The sequence below is a fragment of the Cupressus sempervirens genome, chromosome 11 (assembly GCF_028749045.1).
Source record: "Cupressus sempervirens isolate cs-2001-9-10 chromosome 11, ASM2874904v1, whole genome shotgun sequence".
Lineage (NCBI taxonomy): Eukaryota > Viridiplantae > Streptophyta > Pinopsida > Cupressales > Cupressaceae > Cupressus > Cupressus sempervirens.
The window spans coordinates 817,343,878-817,362,150 of NC_143128.1; the positions used below are offsets into that span (position 1 = coordinate 817,343,878).

At 36.7% G+C, this 18,273-nt stretch overlaps 1 protein-coding gene across 3 annotated transcripts; it reads right to left on the bottom strand.

The window, feature by feature from the left end:
• Positions 1-3,013: 3,013 nt before the first annotated feature.
• Positions 3,014-16,778, bottom strand: LOC149532059 (BEL1-like homeodomain protein 1). Of its 3 annotated transcripts, none has more exons than XM_089810355.1 (6): positions 15,853-16,778; positions 15,127-15,655; positions 9,854-11,634; positions 4,710-5,086; positions 4,475-4,535; positions 3,014-4,362 (listed from the first exon to the last, which is right to left on the bottom strand). In XM_089810355.1, exons 3-6 carry the CDS (start codon positions 11,033-11,035, stop codon positions 3,469-3,471), a joined length of 2,514 nt encoding a protein of 837 aa, XP_089666481.1. In that variant the 5' UTR covers positions 11,036-11,634; positions 15,127-15,655; positions 15,853-16,778; the 3' UTR covers positions 3,014-3,468. The 3 variants fall into 3 exon arrangements, with proteins under 3 accessions (XP_089666481.1, XP_089666480.1, XP_089666479.1); XM_089810354.1 differs by having other exon boundaries at positions 14,789-15,655; XM_089810353.1 differs by lacking the exon at positions 15,127-15,655.
• Between the last annotated feature and the right edge of the window lie 1,495 nt (positions 16,779-18,273).

The window sequence follows — 18,273 nt, forward strand, 5'->3', positions numbered from 1 at the left end:
TTGACCACTAGTAAGTTTTGTTGGGGGCTGCGATTTGTTTGTTGACCCCTTCTCTAAGTTAAGTGTATCTTTGTCTTGTGTCTCTTCAAATAGCACGATGTTTATCTTTCGATTTGGCTCGCAAGTTGTTTAGCTTAACACCTGTATTGTATTTGGGTTTCAAGGCCCCTTCAAAACCTATTTTTACTTCATCAAAAACAAACTTACAACCTCCATAGGGACATCTGCTACTTTCTCTTTATTAGTCTTTGGAATTTTAAAAAATCACATATGCACATGCTTCATGCCTCCTAAAAACTTCCATCCATCAACTAAAGATATTCATGCACTACTACTACTAGTGCATCTTGGCAAATATGTGACTACGTGACTAAAACTAATCGTATTCTACTATTTTTTGCAATTTACAACTATAGATGACTAAATAAGTGACTTATTTGGTCATCAATTAAAATCATAAGATCGACCAAATAAAAATAACTAAACAAACAAACCAATTAAATGATTGAATAATCAATCACTAGTAATTAGTCATCTCGACAAAAACGTGTAAATAAATGACTAAATAGTCACTAATAGTCAATCACCCAAAAAAATACTAAATAAATTGTTTTTACTCATATATCCTTATTAATGATTTTAAAATCGTTAACACTAATCAATCTAACATATTTAGTACCATTGTGAGTGAGTTCATCCATGAAAAGATCCTCGAACAATATTCATCCAATAGATAAGTTTGAATTGTTGTCTCTGAGAGTCTTGAGTCAACCAGAACATTCATTACATTGAACAATACTAAAGCTTTAGAGAATTTGAGACTTGCATATTATCCCTAGAAGAAAGTGATTAAATGGCATGCATCACTTTTGTCCGCACATCTGCTCACTAAACTTCATGAAATGTACAAAAACTCAATGTAAGGGTAGAATTTTCTTGTATTTGCCACATTATACCATCTCAATAAGAGATTGTCTACTCGATATGTCCCACATAATGATTCACATAAGCTCTCTCAATGATAAAATGTAAGGCTCTAAGAAAAAGAGATCAATAATTTTAACATGTTAACACTCTTCAGTCGAATTATGTTTAGTACCACAGTGAGTAGTCCATCCATGAAAAGTCCTCAAACACCATTCAATTGGTAGATAAGTTTGAATCGTTGACTCTGAAGGCCTTACAAATCATTCATTACAATGGAGGATACTAAAGCTTAGACAATCCGATTCTATAGACTATCAATCTGAGTCTTATTGGCCAGTAATTTGCAGCCAGTTGACAACGTACCAATGTAGGCGGGATGTGTTGTTGCATGTGCCCTCAAGATGCAACCCATCATTGTCGTTGCATCATACCTAGTTTCCTCGTTGCATTTTCTTTAACAATCTACCTTTTTGTCTATTTTCTTGCTCCCAACTTCTTATCAATCCCAATAATATACCTAGGTAGATGCTTCTAATGTCTCAATTAACCCTTGAAAAGAGCCAGACTCTTTATCTGTTACCTATTTGATCAAATGTATCACCGGATACACAATATCCTTTGCAGACAAACATTTATCGAAAGAAAAATTCTAGCACTACTTTCCAATGCTTCTTTTCTCTATGGTAATTTGTGTCAAACCCTACTCATGGTCCTGCTTGTGTCAAACCCTACTCATGGTCCTGCTAGTGCGCTAATAATAACGTTATAATATCACCATCGGACTAATCCACTTTTGCCTTTTCCACATGCTCTTTTCTTTTTCCAATGGAGCCATTAAGTGTTGACCAACCCAAATAATCAAATAACGAACATGCATTGCATTACTCATCCTCGCTTGCCATTTGTAGATTACTGTAATGAACATTCAAAATAACTAAATAGCCACGTGTGCTAAGGTAAGCTACCTTTGTAAATGCAATAATGAATCTGTCTCATCTGAAATGCTGCACAGAAGGTGAACATTGATGTAGAAATGTGTCGGGACAATCAATTAGATCTCTACTAAAGAACTGCAAAAATAAATTTGAGCAACATGGACTCAAATATAGTGATAAGTAGAAATCTCGGAAAGATAAAGTAATACAACATTACAAAAATGGAGCATTGAGATGCTTATATAAGCAGCAGTGAGCCCAGACTTGTGATTAATGGCCATTGCAAAAAAAAAAATGGTCTCCAATCACGTGTGAAATCAAGCAGCAATACTGTAAGCATTTAAAAATACAGCAGGTGAGCTGCAAATGGGTCTCTAAGGTCAAGGAAAAGAGTCTTTGAAATCTCATAATAATGGTCTCCAATCACGTGTGAAATCAAGCAGCAATACTGTAAGCATTTAAAAATGCAGCAGGTGAGCTGCAAATGGGTCTCTAAGGTCAAGGCAAACAGTCTTTGAAATCTCATAATGGGTCAAACGAGAGAGGTAAGGAAACCTTCGCACATAACCAGAACACAACAGTAGAACTTGACACTGCTCATCGGAGGAATTTTAAGATGAGATGTAAAAGGTGACAATGTAGAATGTAGGAAGGAATGGGAAGAGGGTGGAGGGTGCAACTTTTAAAAGGCTGGGCAAATACCATCATCAGTTACTACCAACCCTGGATAGTATATAAAGAATAATTCAAACATTACACTATATTTGCAAACACAACTTACCAGATATAGCTTATTTTGCATTTACGCCAACATGTACCGGTGCATCAGTTATATAAGAAGATTGTATCGGCAGACAGGCTGATTTTAATGACAACTAAAACAAGATGGAGTTATTATGGAGCCAATGAAAATAAATAGTTGATACAGCCGACATGAAACATAAAGCATACTTTGGTGCCCCTCCAGGTTTGAGTCTTAATGATCAACACAGAGAAGATTGCTTACTCAGATTTATTGGATCAATAGAAGAACCATAAACATGTACATCCATGGCTTGTTTTCCATTAATAATCTGTAATCAACTAGAACGAGTTAAAAGCAAGGCTATATGTAGAATAACAGCTGATTTCCATCACCAAAGAACCAGTAATAGCAAAATTCTAAATAGAAAATATTTATTTATAACATGTTAATCTTCGACAGCAGCAGACATGCAATACAACTTTGCATATTTTAATATTTTTACATGAGGTATCAAGCTGAGAGGAGTGCTCCCTGGGAAATGAGATTATTTACAAATTTCATAATGAAAGGCATCTTTATATCAATTGCAAAGATTGCTCGAAGCAACCAGTACTCTTTCTTTCATTATACAGTAGGCCTCCAGTTATTCCCTCCGTGTCAAGGAGAAAAAAGAAGCCTGGAAATAATATGGTTTCCCTACAATTTATGGCTTATACAGAAATCTGACACGACTGACAGAAAAAGTAAATAAAATATAAGTTACAACTTTCCTAAAGGATACAAGGGCAGTGAAAATGAGTGTATAGAATAGCTAAGCTAAGCAAGCTATACTAGTTTTGTATACAGCATACCTATCCTGACCTAGGCAACATAGTCGCGCATTAATTGAGCTGCAAAGCGCTTTCGGTTCTGCATGTTCTCATATGCATTTCCAGGATGAGCAGTTGAAGTTTCAATGTTGCAATAATCACTAGTATCATTACCAAGATCATGCCTTCTCCCTGGTGGTAGACCATGGCTAGGAACGTAACTCTGCTGTGTTCCTGATAATGATAGACCATCAGTGTGCTGTAGCCCCAAAGTGAGTGACACACCACTACTACCAGAAAATCTTGGAGTGAATGACTCCTGTCCATATCTGCTCAAATCTGCAAGCTGATATGACCCAAAGCTTCCAGTATTGTCTGGATGAACCATGGCATTATGAACAAGACTGTAATCTTCAGTGTTCTGCCTGTCATCGCTGAATTTGTTATTATCGCCAAACTCTCCACTGTTTGTATCTTCCGATTTCAAATCAACATCAATGCTCATGTTTGGGGACAAAAGGGATGCAGACTCTTGAGTTCCATTCCTGGGTTTTTTAAGCTGCCCTTGTCTGATGCTATCATTTTCAACTTCATGAAACACCTGTCCATCTGACGTCCCACTAATCCCGAAGGATTGGTTTCTGCCATTCATCAAACTGGAAGTGTTATCAGATTTCAAAGCACCAAGATTTTTTTGGTCATTGCCTGCATCCAGTGTATTATTATCAAGCTTTGTGGGTTTCCCAAGTTTCTGATCATTCCCATTACCACCATTCCCAACAGATCCAGCCTTTAATGCTGCTTCGTCTTTCTTTTCACCACTTTCCTTGCTCATTTTTTCATCTGAGCCACGCTCTGGGTCTGACTCTTTTAGTTCCTCCATATACATTTCTTCTACCATAGGCTTCCAAAGGCGGACACGTGCATTTATGAACCAATTTGAGACCTGCAATAGTAAAACATAATTACAGTTTGTGTTAATATAAACATTAAAAGATGGGCTTCAAAAGATACTTTCTCAGATGGTTAAAGTGAAGATTGGCCTCCTCCAGTGGTACCTGGCTTCTGGTCAGACCAGTCTGTCTTGCTAGCATAATTTTATCAGCATCTTTTGGATACCTAAAACAAAAAGGTATGGAATAAGATACAAATTAGCAAGTGCATTCAGAACTGGAAGTGCTACCACAACTGCAAGTTACAACCACCACATCATAATACATATTCCTGAGCTCGTCATTGATTGAATAGCAAAGATAGCAGATTATGGTCCCACAATTCAAGTCGATTACTTACGGATGCAGAAAATGTTCAAATAACCAAGCCCGCAACACTGAAACAGATCGCTCTGGAAGCCCTCTCTGTGGCCTCCAGGCATGTTGTTGAATCATTCCCAATTGTTGAAGGGCACGTTGCTGTCGCAACTGCTGGTCTACAAATCGAAGCCGAGATGTTTCACCTTTTCCACTTCCCGTCGAGTCTTCCTCTCCCAAACTTTTGCTGGTGGACCGAATTTGTCCACTGATAGCATCTCTTAAACATCGAAAATGTCTTGATATTGTTTGCAGTGCAAGAGCTGTGTACGTCTTGGCAGCTCCATGCCCTGCTGCAGCTTCAAATGAGGCAACTACAATCTGCATCTGATGATAGTATTGTCTGTATCTCTGGTCAACCTGAATTGCAAGAAAATACATAAAGAACAAGGGATTATTACACATCAGCAATGCATAGTGTATGTACACAAAGCAACCCAAAAATATGACTACGATAGTAGTTGCTAACTGCTTTGATGTTTAATTGTTGTGTCTAGCCCCATGGAAATGACATATCAAAGAAGAAAACAAACTTTAAGGGATATATATATATCTTGAGACGTGGCAAAGATTCTATTTGCCACACAATTAAATGGATAAAATAATTAGAAGAAAAGGTATAGCGGCATCATACACTACTCAAATACCAAAATATTCAAGCTAGATATTCAAAGATTGCAGTTAGTGACCAAAACTAGAATGATTACACATAAGATATACGGGATAAGTTAAAAAGACAGTTTTACTGAATAATGCATCTGATAAAAAAATATGCCCTTCTTAATAGAGACTCTACTGACCACATCTACTGCATGTTCAAATGAATGAGTTGAATCTAGCACATAAAATAACACGAATAGTTAAATTCATTCTGAAAGCAATCAAGAAGACTCTTAACTCTCATTTACTCTCAGGAATTATTGTTACACTTCAAGATGTGCTAATACTATGGCAATCACCTGCTCAAAAAAGTTGTAACAGAAAGCCTTAACTGTACAACAGTATAACTATATATATTTGACCTAAAGTATGGGGCAGCTTCAAAGTAACAACAATCCAAATAAATATGCAAGCAGGATGAAGTCCGCTGCCCAGAATTCAAGCATACCTTATTATAAAGGGATCACTGGATTACCAAATCTTCACGTATAGAGCCAAAATCCATGTACGGAATGTCCCAAACTCAGAAACTGGATCTAATCAACTGTGGATTTGACTAAGGTATCTTCTGCGACCGCAAATATTTTGGCCTCTTTCACATCAAACTTGTCCATTTGTATTGCATGCAAAGCAATACTAGAGTGCACGAAACCAAAACCAACCTGTTTTTAGCACTTTTTTCTTTCACCTCGTTCACCAACAAAACCCTAATGATGGCATATAACATTGTACCCTTACTTTTAGCCACTGCATGAGGTAAAGACAACAACAGGCGATGCAATGGGGGAGCTTTTTTCCACTCAATGTCTACATTTCAAGACAAACCAGCACACTGCAGGACAGTATTAGGCAAGCTGCTGCAGGTTCAAACTAACAGATTGAAAAAGACAGGGTTAGATTTTACTAAAAACCATAGATTATTGCACGGTTGCACGGGGACGGGGTTACTCAGGGTAAGGGTATGGATACGACTTTTTTTCAAAATAGGGGACAGGGGTACTGGGTATGTCAAATATTTCTTTTAAATAATTTAATATTTATAGAAATATCTGAAAATACGAGTCATGACAATGATTCTTCAAAACAAGAACAGTGATAAAGCTTGCAGATGTAAAGTATTGTTTTCAAATTCAGACTTACCATATATTTGCAATAATAATATATGCTAAATGCTTCAATACATAACAGAGAAGGCAGACTTTAAGATCATAAATCATATACAATAATCATAAATCATATATGATATAAGTTATAACAATGACATATTACAAATAGTAAACTTCTGACTTGAACAGTGACAAAGTTTACTGCTAATCAGTATTATATCGAAGTTCCAAACTAATTACATATTGAATTAAGCTTGATAAACAACAAGCTGATATACAGACAAAAAACAAAAACCTTAATCTTAAACAAGGTAGAGATTAAGATTATTGGAATATGATGCTCTACACTGAGTCCATCTTATTAATCACAACCAGCTTGAACAGGGCTTCAAAACGATATGATATAAACATCATTGGAATATGATATGGAGCTTTTACAAATATTAAATTAGCAGCCATATTTTTGGCTTCTTTAACATTGAGGGAGAACTTAGTGATAAGTCAGTCAGAACATAATGTTAGCAATGTTAATCAAATCTGAATATTCATTTCTAAACAATATTATATTGATAGTTTACTAAATCTGACAAAATTAATATAATGAAAAGATCAGTTTATCTGTCGTCACGGAGTGTAAAGAGATGAAAGAAATTTCCTCTGGGTATTTTAAAAGAGTCACTGTATGTTCATATACAGTCGTGAATTAATAAATTATGATACTTGATAAACTAATCGTAAAACTTTAGAATAACAAATTTACCCACAAATTAACAATCTGACAACCATTTAGGTTTTCAATCTTTTAATTCGATGATTTGTTCAATAATGTGGCCTTCAAGCCCAACTGGATTACACTGTCGCAATAACACCACTTATAGTTCCACCAACATACTATCTTTCAAAATAGACCCAGGTTCAACTTTGTGAAGGTATGCACAAATAATAAGATCATTAATCTGTGATTGCACTGTGCCTTATAGAGTCAATGATTTTGAAAGCAATTAAGTGTGAGTTGCAAGTGATAGATGCACAACTTATTTGTAGCATCTTTATACATTGCATTCAAGAAGTGTGTCCTCTAGATGTTATCCAAAGTCATAATGTTTAATGCAAAAATCACAAAGAGGCTAGAATGTCGGTTGAGACATGCTTCTCAAATATATTTTGAACTCATGCCATCCACTGACTCAACCTCATGCTACAAATGTTGGGAAAAAGAAGAAATTAGATAAACCAAATATATACTAAAGCCCAAAAATCAAGTGTTCATCAACGACCACCACATGTTGCAAGCCATTTTTTTATCATTATCACAATAATAGCTGCCAGCATAATTTAAACAACGCATTTTTTATTTGGCTTTAGTAATTTTTTAAAAACATACTTATCTGTTCATATTTTGTTTTTTATTTCAAAAAGATAGCTGAATATCAAATTTACATCCATCCAATCATATCGAGACGACTACTGAAGGTGCACAAGGCACTTTCTAACATGGCCATTTGCCTATCTTAGTCCATATGAAGTTAATCCATCAATCAATGGGCAACAAATGTAAAGCAAATGATTCTAGATGACAATGAATAGGATCAGATGGAATATATTCTTAGCATGATCCATTTTACCAACATAAGTAAACCATATCTGGGACACATTTACAATGGCATTGACTTAATAATTGACATAATGATGTCCACCATTCATGCAAAAGAGCAAGATTGTGAGGAAACTTTCTTCCAAGAGGTGCAATCAATTTGTGTTGAGCCATGGATCAAAATGCCCAACTAACTCCATATTGCTTTTGTGTTGACACAAATATTACAACGAGAAGATCCTTGCTATACCAACAAGGTTGTCACCATAACTTATACAAAAGTCAATTAATGGTTAAGGAAAGTACTTACTGAACTCTCCCATGATTTTCATATGGAGGATGTAATTGCAAATGACTGATAACTTTGCAACCTCCAAAGGTCAAAGTGTTTCTGCTCTGCATGACAAGCATAAGAAGCATGCTCACTCTTTCTAGTGCCTCAATGGCCATATAGTGCCACATCTCCAAGTTCTTTCCATTAATATTCTATAGCAAGTTCATTACCTGCTCTCTAAATTTATAATTTTTTATTTTAAAACCAACTACTGTCAAATTTTAAGTTAAATTAACAATTTATTAATTTAACAACTCCAACAAAAGCTCCTTTTGCTTCAATTAGTTGCAAGCTCTTCATTTGAACCAAATTGGGCTAAAATACTCCATCCACTCAAGGGCACACAATCAGTTGGCATTAAGTATAGGAAAGGATCTAGTTCATGTGCACTGCAACTTGTGTCTTCTTACACACAAAGACGATGAATAGAAATTAAAGTTGTGGGAATCTAAACCTAGAGTGGACACTTGGATCTCTCTTCTTTTCCACAATCTTCAAGTTTTGCAGAGTTGAGCAGCCAACATTCTTCAAGTCCAAGTGGTGATGGTATTCCATCTTATTCTCCTAATCAAGTTTCGTCATCTAATGTTAATATTGACAATGATGTTGATCTTAACGATGACTATATGATACTAATTACTAATTTCTAAATTTAAAAATGAGTGATGATTATCAATTATGACATTCAAGTTGACAAATTAATATCAAATAGTATATCGTATTTCAAAATTTGAAATTCCAATGGTTTTGTAAGCATATGCATGATCTATAGCATTCTAAACATATTTATTTTCTGCATATGTATATTTATGTAAGTGTGTATTGTACTAGTACAAAGTATATACAGAATACAATATATATGTATATATACATGCATTATACAACTAGTACAATATATATATATATATATATATAGATATATATAAAAGCATACATATTGTACTCTATAAGACTAATATATACACATATATATATAATATACCTTGCCCTCCAAAAAAAATTGTATTGACACATCATAGCCACAAACGCATACCCAAATCTAATTTGATAACTTGACAAAAACAAGACCTCAACTAAAATATACCTATCCCTACAAACCTCAAAGAAAACACACCTAGCCCTACAAACCTCCAAGAAAACAATACCTAGCCCTACAATACAAATATTGTACTGACGAATCATAGCCACAGATCGCCTAAGATTTCAAAATTAACCTACAATATCAAAACTATTGTAGGTTTTCTAATCACGCTTTTCTTTTTTAAACTTGGTGTTTCTGCAATGTTTTGAACTCTTCCCTTCATATTACCAGTAGTCAAATCCATCCAATATAAGTACCCTTGTACATAAAATTTAAAACTGACAAATACTGCATACAATAGTTGTTGCCATAAAACGAATTTGAGAAAAGATTGAATAAAATAATAGTTTACCTCATCCAACATGGCTAACAGCTTTGCCTTTTTCATTTGAAGCTCTTGTCTTTCTGCCGGTGATAGCTCAGGGCCACGATCATTTTTCTCTTGGGCTGAACTTGAAGGCCATGTAGATGCAGCACTGGTTCCATCCTTTCCACCACCCTCAGTACCACTATTCTCTTTATTAGCCATTGTGCCAATCCATGATTGTGACTTCTGATGTTTGCCCAAATCAGGCTTAATTCCCTTCCCAACATTGACAACTTCATCTAGCAACTGCTGTGCTGCTTTAAGATATTTTGAGCCTATCAGAATGTTTGGAATTCCTGCAGCTCCAGTGGTGCTGGAATCCAGTTGCATCTGTTTGCCAAGTCCAGGCCCATGCAAAGTGCTTGAAAATCCAGGGCTAGAAAACCCAGCTCCTAACATTCCATCTCTTGAGGATGCTCGAAAAGGAGCAAGACTCCCTCCTGCCCATTTGTTTGTGCTTCTGTCACCCCTGCTCATGTTCTCATCTGAAGTTGCAGAAAGGCTACCAGGACAGTTGATGTCCGAGTCAGTAGGATGGTTTTGAAAAGAGGACAGTTGCACAGTTGATGGCTGCTGTGGTGAAAGGCTAAGTGAAAGTCCCTGTCCATGTCCAGTGGAACCATGCGAATGCTCTAACTGTAAACTTAGTCCACTTTGAAGTATTCCAGTTTGTTGTTCTTGGATGGAAGATGAAGGTGCTCGTCTCACCCCTAATTGGGAAATCTCTGCAACTGACTGATGGCTCAGACTTCCAGAATTGTTCAATTGTCCAGACAGTGACTGATTACTACCCGCTGCATCTGCTGCCTGCAGAAATGTCAACTCATTTCCTCCATTCTGCCACACATTGTAGGGGTGTCCTCCGATTCGTGATGCAAATAAATTTGAGCTGACATCCTGTGGAGCTGTTGGAGAATTGCCCATCATTCCCACAGAAGTACGCTGAGAAAGTGGAGCAGTGGGCAGGGGTATCCCGATGAAATGCTGAGAGTGGTGTTGCCCACCAGCCATATTATTAGTTTGCAATGCATTTCCTACAGAGTGATTTAGAAGAACCATGTTGCCAGGAGTTGCTGCATCTGTATAACCTGCATAACCTGGGTTCATTAAGTAGAGGGTCTGCATATTATCAGTTTGAATATTTGCACCTGGAAAATAGGTGGCCATTGTTTCAACTTAGCTTCTTAGCCAAGTTATATCTCTTGTAAACCTAATGCTTGGGCTAATCTAACCAACAAAGTTATACTGTCAGTGTCTACCACTGCAGAGATCTCATTTCATGTCTTTGTCAGTACAGTCAGTCAGCTAGTTAAAGTTGCAAGTTGACTTTTTTTCAGAATGAAAGCTTGGAATAGAGCAGAAATCCTGTAGCACGAGCAGTGCTAGAATAGCCACTACCTTTTACTGCTGGGAATGAGTTGCAGTGATATAAGATATCAAACGGATGCCATTTGGGGGATGAACTCCACTCCCTGGCTATTTTGTACTGGATAATCTATCCAATCTCATTTGGTAGTACAAACATGTTTGACTGTCTCAATATAAACTATGATTCATATACCCATTGCTGGAAAGTGGATCATCCAGATCCTAGAATTCTTAGTTTTTGATGGCGTGTTCTCCAGGCAGAATGGATCTGTTTTCAATTCAGGTTTACCAAGGAATTGAACAAAGGCATTCAAGCTTGCCACTGTGCATCCCTCAGCCACTCCTTTGTTTTTGTCGGCAAGTCGAAGTCAGAGAATCAAGATCCGAGATTTGCTGTTCTGCAATAAAAAGGGGCAGGGAGATTAGACAATGTACAAAACTAATGTGTTATTCATTAATTGCAGGGGAGATGTAAAAATTATGTTGTAAAGAGCTTGCAGAAACAAATTTAATCATTCCCTTTAAAATCAAGCAAGGGTTCATTCCCATTACATTCAAGCAAGGGTGTAGTATATAGTTGATATGAAGAAACTTTTCCATGCACTTATAATTAATCTTCAAACAACTACATTTGCTAACTCTACAAACCAAGATCACAAGACATGCAACAATATCTTATAGTTAGCTTTGAATAAACAAAAAAAATAGAAACATAAGAAAAGTACAAAGAATTAAAAGTATAGAAGTTTAGTATAATCTTCCTAATGGTACACACCATCTTAATTTGGAAGTTTGAACTTCAACAAACCAATTGGAATTTTCAAATTGTTAACACAAGCGTAAAATCCCATCAGTGCACTATGCTTAAAAATTATTACTTTAACCACAAAACAAGTCCATTAAAAACACTGAAAAGACTTTTAAGTCGCAAAGAAATTGCCCGCCAGCCTACTTAATATTAAAATGGTGAGGAAAAACAATGTAAAACTATAAAATCCAATTACCAATTAAGTTTTTGCTACTTCACAAATGTGATAATTATATATCGAGGTCCATTTATTCGAGGATAAGGTCCCTTTGGCTTCAAAATTTATACGGAAAATAAGGAATGAGACAGCTAGTATGATTTTTTCCTGCTAATATGATGCAAGCAACTCTTGAGAGATAATGGAAAGGTTGCAAAACAAACTGGATTTCACAAATGCTTGCAGAAATCCATACATATAATCAACAAATACCCATATCCAATCCACATAAACACCTGCAAAACTTTTAAAACTGGAGCTTTGACTGAAGCTATTGGAGGCAACAATGTAAGCATAACAAACTAAAATCCCACTCCAGAGTATGAGATCTTGAATTTCAGCATTTCATTTAATTTGATTATAAATGATACACCAAATCTCAGATCGTCAGAACTCGCTTTGCTGAATATATTTTTCCCTGATTCCAATGGTTCCAACAAATACACATTATATGTAAACTCACTGTATTATCGTGGAAGGAACTAAAGTATTAGGTTCCTATAACTTATTCTCATTCTGTTGCCCAGAGTTCAAAGGCTTCTTTAATATTTTCCAGTTCCTGAGCTTTTTGTACAAGAGCATTTGACCAGAGTTGAGATAGATAAAATATTGTACAAAACCTTATTAGAAATCAAACTAAAATTTGTTTGTCTTTAATATGTATCCGTTTAATGGGGTCCTACTTCCACTTGTGTGAACTCTTCTGAATAACATCTCAATATTTTTCCCTATTGCACATGATGCAATGAATGTCTCTACAGAAGAAATTTCAGTCCGAAGATCTACAGCATTGTGTTAGTTTACTGATATTATCCTCCTATAAATAGCTCTATTTATAGTTTATGAAAAGTACAATGAGTGTCTCTGCAAAAGAAGTTCTGCTCTGGACATTCCAAAAGAATAACATTTTTTCTGCTTGAGATCCATATAAAAGAAAGTAGACGAGGCCTAGAAACTTTTGCAGTGCAAGCATTCCAGATAAGAAAATTGAAACTTCCGCATTAAAAAGGAAGATAGTTTCCCCATCCAGTGATGTATAGCATATTCTGTCATAGAACCCAGAAGAAAGAAATGATTTTCTGATTAAAAAACGGTTGTAAATCAAGTTATTAGTTATATATCTTAATTCCTAAATCTTAAATATTGGGGTTGTGGATCTTTCAGCATCTAAACATTGCGATCACTTCAAATTACTTCTTCTGATAGCACAAGGTTGATCAATCCATTCTTTTCTCACAGGATTGCTATTTCAAAATTTCACTAACCTTATATCCTAAATTTATGTATTTGAGGCTTGGCAAGTTCTGCTTCACATTTTGCAGCCTCCAGTATAATCACAGGCTCTCTGCATTACCAACATGTGAGTCACAATTCCAAGGTTTCAGTTGTCTACTATTTATTATTCATTCTATGGTTCTTTCCTTTCTGGGAGATAGTTCTGTATCTTACTGAACAAGGCCGGTACTTACTAGAGCATATATTTCATATATGAGTGAATAAAGTTTTGTAGATATGTAAACTAAAAAAAGAAAATATCTGATGGTTGGATCTACTGAATATAATAATCAAGATACTCTTACGCATGAGACAGACAATACAAAACAGTAAATGCAATCAAATTGAAATGTTCCAGACTTATTTATAAATTATTGCATATAAGCAAGTTTAGAATGGGGTTCTAATTAAGACTAGTGTCAATATTTCCAAGATTTTTAAGGTTTTCAAAACATTATTGGGGGAGGTTTTATCATAATATCTATCTTAAAGGTTTTCAAAATTTGAAGCATTTGACATATCAATATACAAAATTTCTGATATGGTTTTTAGTACTTCATTACATTTTGGCATCTTAACAAGTAGTTTTTCAAAACGGATATTTAATTGTTTGCCATGGAAGTATGCAAACCGTGGAGCTTTTGCCCAATTTTAAGTTCCAACACAAAATGGCAGTATAAGAGACTACTGCAAATCTTTCCCAAGTCTTTCTTTGATACCAAAACTGTGACAAAACTAGCATTCATCCTCCACTTCTTAACTCTTATAAGCAACCTATTGTAAGTTGTACTGACATCATTTCTATCGGAGAATTCAAAGTTTAAACCATTACAAAACTGATGTTCGAATTGAAGGACTTATGGCAGGACTTGTCCTGGCTTAAACATATCAGCTCGCAGATACAAGGCTTATCACAAACTAATAGCAACCAAAAACAATTCAAGGTGGTTAAGTAATACATAGAAGCGTGAAGGCAAGCAATAAACTTATTTTATCTATCTCTATCTCATGCACACAACTGTCTAAATCATTAGTGGATCCGCTATATCTCATCATTAGTAGATGCGCTGTATCTCCAATATCAGTTTGAGATGTCGACAATCCAAAATAGTGCTACATAAACTTTAGGGCCTTTTCCCTTTCTTCAAATCAGGAAATAGGCAGCACAAGTGTCTGTCTTCAATTTAGCACACTGTAAAATTCAAAATTGGGTATGTAAATAGTTAAACTAGCGAACAAACTGTTATTTTACCAAATGAGATATTGCAGATTTGGGTTTCCACGAGCAGTAGCCTGGAAACTATAATACCCGATTCCACTTTCTACACGCAGCAAGCGAGCTTGCTCTTCATGTGCTCTTCTCGAAACCCCCATAGTCGTGCACTTGAAATCATAAAAATCCTTAGTTTCAATTGGGTGTGACCTAAATCGGAGAAAAGGACCCTCCAAGAACTGCTAAGTTTGATGTTTAAGGAATCCGATTTCACCATGTTGGGTGATCGAGGGTTTGAAAATCTGACAAGACTTCTTAGGTAGCAACATGTGCTACAATCAGAAATACGGGGAAGAAAGATATTGTTCAGTGCTCACCGTGAACCAAAAGCGGTTTGCGTAACACAAGATTTTCCCCAATGGCACGCTGAACCTGCACGGTAGTCCATACCCAAGAACATATAAAACCACAGGCAGACCTGTTGTTCACATGGCAATGCCTTGGTGGATTACTTGAAATTGAACCCCCGACGGCACTGAGGTTTGTCCTGTTTCCCGTAAGAAGGTCAAGCCACACTCCATCAAACCTCAAACAGATAGCAGTCACTACACGCTCCATTGAAGCTGGAACATCAAGGCCATCAATCTACAGCCCATCAAATCTCCAATGTAAGGCAGGCATATAGTTGAAGAGGGTAGTGAACATGAGGGCCTAGGTTCAAGGCACGAGAGTCCTAACTAGCCCATACTTTTCTCACAAACTCGCTCTCCCTCTCTCGTCTTCTGAAACTGGATGACATCCATACCGAACCTGACCAATGCAAAGCAGTTGCTTTCTTAAGAGGTGTTTCGGAATCCTTTCGCTCACATGTAGAACATGGGATCTTAGGCACGAATTGAGGGTACGCTACAAGCATTCAGATTATCCAGAGGTCAGTCAATCAGAGCAAAAGAGGGCACAGAGAATCCGGTAAGAGTTACAGCGTTGTGCAGGCACGTGAGAACAAGAGTCTACAAGATTTAAGAGTCCGCCAAAAGGAACAAAGAAAGAAAAAGCATTCAGTATAACATGGACAGGAAAGAGAGAAAGGGTAAAGATAGTACCTTAGGCTTGAATCATGCTTGTCTCAGTCCTGGCTGCGTGAGAGTGATTTGAGACAGCTGCGATGTAGATGTAAAATACCGATATAGACATGGATTGTGAGCACACAATATATAAATATAATTTATATATTGCGCACACGCCGGCTGAAACTGTCAGCCTTCTTTCTAGTTGACGACGACAATCCCCAACATCCGCTGAGCAGCAGCACACACAAGAAGAAGAAAGAAAGGAAGGCAGGCAGGGGGGAGAAAGAGGCGGAGAAGGAGAAGAATGCAAGAGGAGATAATATATAAAAATGCAAGATACAAGTAGTCTTTTTTTAAATGGCTAGCCCAGCCCCAGAGTATATTAAAAGCAAAAAGGAAGGAGTCTCTTCTAGTCGGAACAACAACAACAAAACAGATCCTTGCGCATGATGTTGTTGGGTGCTTTTGCTATCTGTCAGACTAGAATTGTGCACTGTAGGATGCTATCCAGCAAAAGCTCTCCCTACTTAATATTTTTTTTTTTTTTGGCCCTTTAGAGGCGGTACCCTGTTGTCCTTTTCTGATTGATCAAGGCAGAGCAGCGAGCGCAGGCATCAAGAAGCCTGATTGATTTTCGTGATTTGACTCTTTCTCATTATTAGTGGACGTTGTCGGATTGTTTTGCGTTAATGCAGGGAAGCAAACGAATTGAAATCGAATGAATGCCCCTCTAATTTCTTTTTCCTGTCAGAGCATGAGAGAATATGAACAAGACCCTGTGTGTCAGTCAGCAGCAGCGACTACAGATCACTCATGACAGAAGGAAAAAACCCTAAAAAAAAGAATTGGGGGAAACGGAAAAGGAATGAAATGGGCTGCGCGAGACGAGGAAACGTCTATTTCTCTGCGCGTTCCATCGTAGCCGAATTTTCCTTCATCCACTCAATTTACATCACATTACATTACCCATCTCAAATTTCAATCTATATGAGGAAGGCGATGAGGAAAGAAATGTATAAAGGAAGAAAAAGTCTTGTCGATTTGTGATCACAACCACCATTTTTTCTCCCCCAGGGCCCATTCCATCTTTTACCGCCTTTCTTCTCCCCCGCCCAACTTGCCGACATACTGTGCTCTCTCCCCTTCAATTGACGAACAATTTTTCACAGATCTCTTCCCTGCTGTACGTCACTGACGTGGGCAATGAGATTGCAACTGGTCCAGCCGGTAGTGCACGTCAATTTCAAAGATCACTGTTCTTGCCAATGCCGTGTAATCTCCCATCTCAGCATTGATTCGGACGGATATACGCCCCCATTAATAATTTACAGCTGCCGTCAGCCATCGTTTTCAGATTTGCCATGAAAAATCCACTGTTGCAGCTCTTCTTCCCTTTTCATCTACCGTCGGTTTGTATTTTGGCGCGATTCCTCCATTTTTTTCCTCATTTTTTCCACCATTTTTGCCAATTAGATTCTTCCAGGAGTACGAATAAGAGTTTGGCAGCAGTCCCACAATTCAACGTTTTTCCTACTTTATCATTATGACGCTCGCACCTACTCCATTATTTTATTGATTTGTAGGCCTCTTTTCACATTGCCTGGAAGAGCGTGCATAGAGTGGAAAAAAAACTCGTACACATTTTCATCTTCCTGCTAGCTTAGCACCGAGCACGCCTACGGTCTAAACATTTATCATTATTTTTGCCCTTTTTTAAAAATTTCTTTTAGAAATGATTGAGATTGAATATTATTATTATTTTTACAACAGTTATACGTGTTCACAAGATTTGGTCATTAACAAATCCAAACTTGGACTTCGTCGCCCCAAACACGGACATAATGCAATCACAAGAAACAAGTAAATAATAATAATAAATGGGTTATCATGAAACATTACATAATTGACTCACTCACACACGTATCTTCTTCCTCCTTGGATATATTCTTATCAATATCAAATGGGTTTTTCTTTATTTAGCTTAGTTTTCAACACTCATAGTTGGGAGTGGTGGATGGGTACACAACACATATATATCATGTTGTTGTTGTAGTATAGTGTACCAATTTGGTACTTTCTCTTAGACTAGAGCATATTCATATTGTGGGACTACTATTTTTGGAGCATGGTAAACAAAAAGAAAATAACACCCACTCACTCCTTAAGACATGAAATTATCTTTCACTAGCTCTTTCTAGATTGTGATGTCTTTGATAGTCCAAGCATTCTTTCCTAGCACGTGTGATATTTTGATTAGTGTCACAAGAAGGGACATGCCTCCCTCATCTATTAACATTGTGGTGCATCTTACCATCATCTCTTTGTTTTCAACCAATAACACATATATTTGCCTCTATCCAAATACTTTATATAGGTAGATTGAATTGATTGGTTTGTGATTTTGTAGATTGAATTGATTGGTTTGTGATTTTGATTGTGTGTTTGCTATTTATT

What these genes read in the sequence shown, in the direction of transcription:
- LOC149532059 (XM_089810353.1), bottom strand. Translation starts at nt 11,035, where the DNA reads ATGGCCACCTATTTTCCAGGTGCAAATATTCAAACTGATAATATGCAG. An exon ending in TTTGAACATTTTCTGCATCC is followed by an intron (nt 4,536 to 4,709) that starts GTAAGTAATCGA and finishes TTTTTGTTTTAG; the next exon opens with GTATCCAAAAGATGCTGATA. An exon ending in CTGGTCTGACCAGAAGCCAG is followed by an intron (nt 4,363 to 4,474) that starts GTACCACTGGAG and finishes TTACTATTGCAG; the next exon opens with GTCTCAAATTGGTTCATAAA.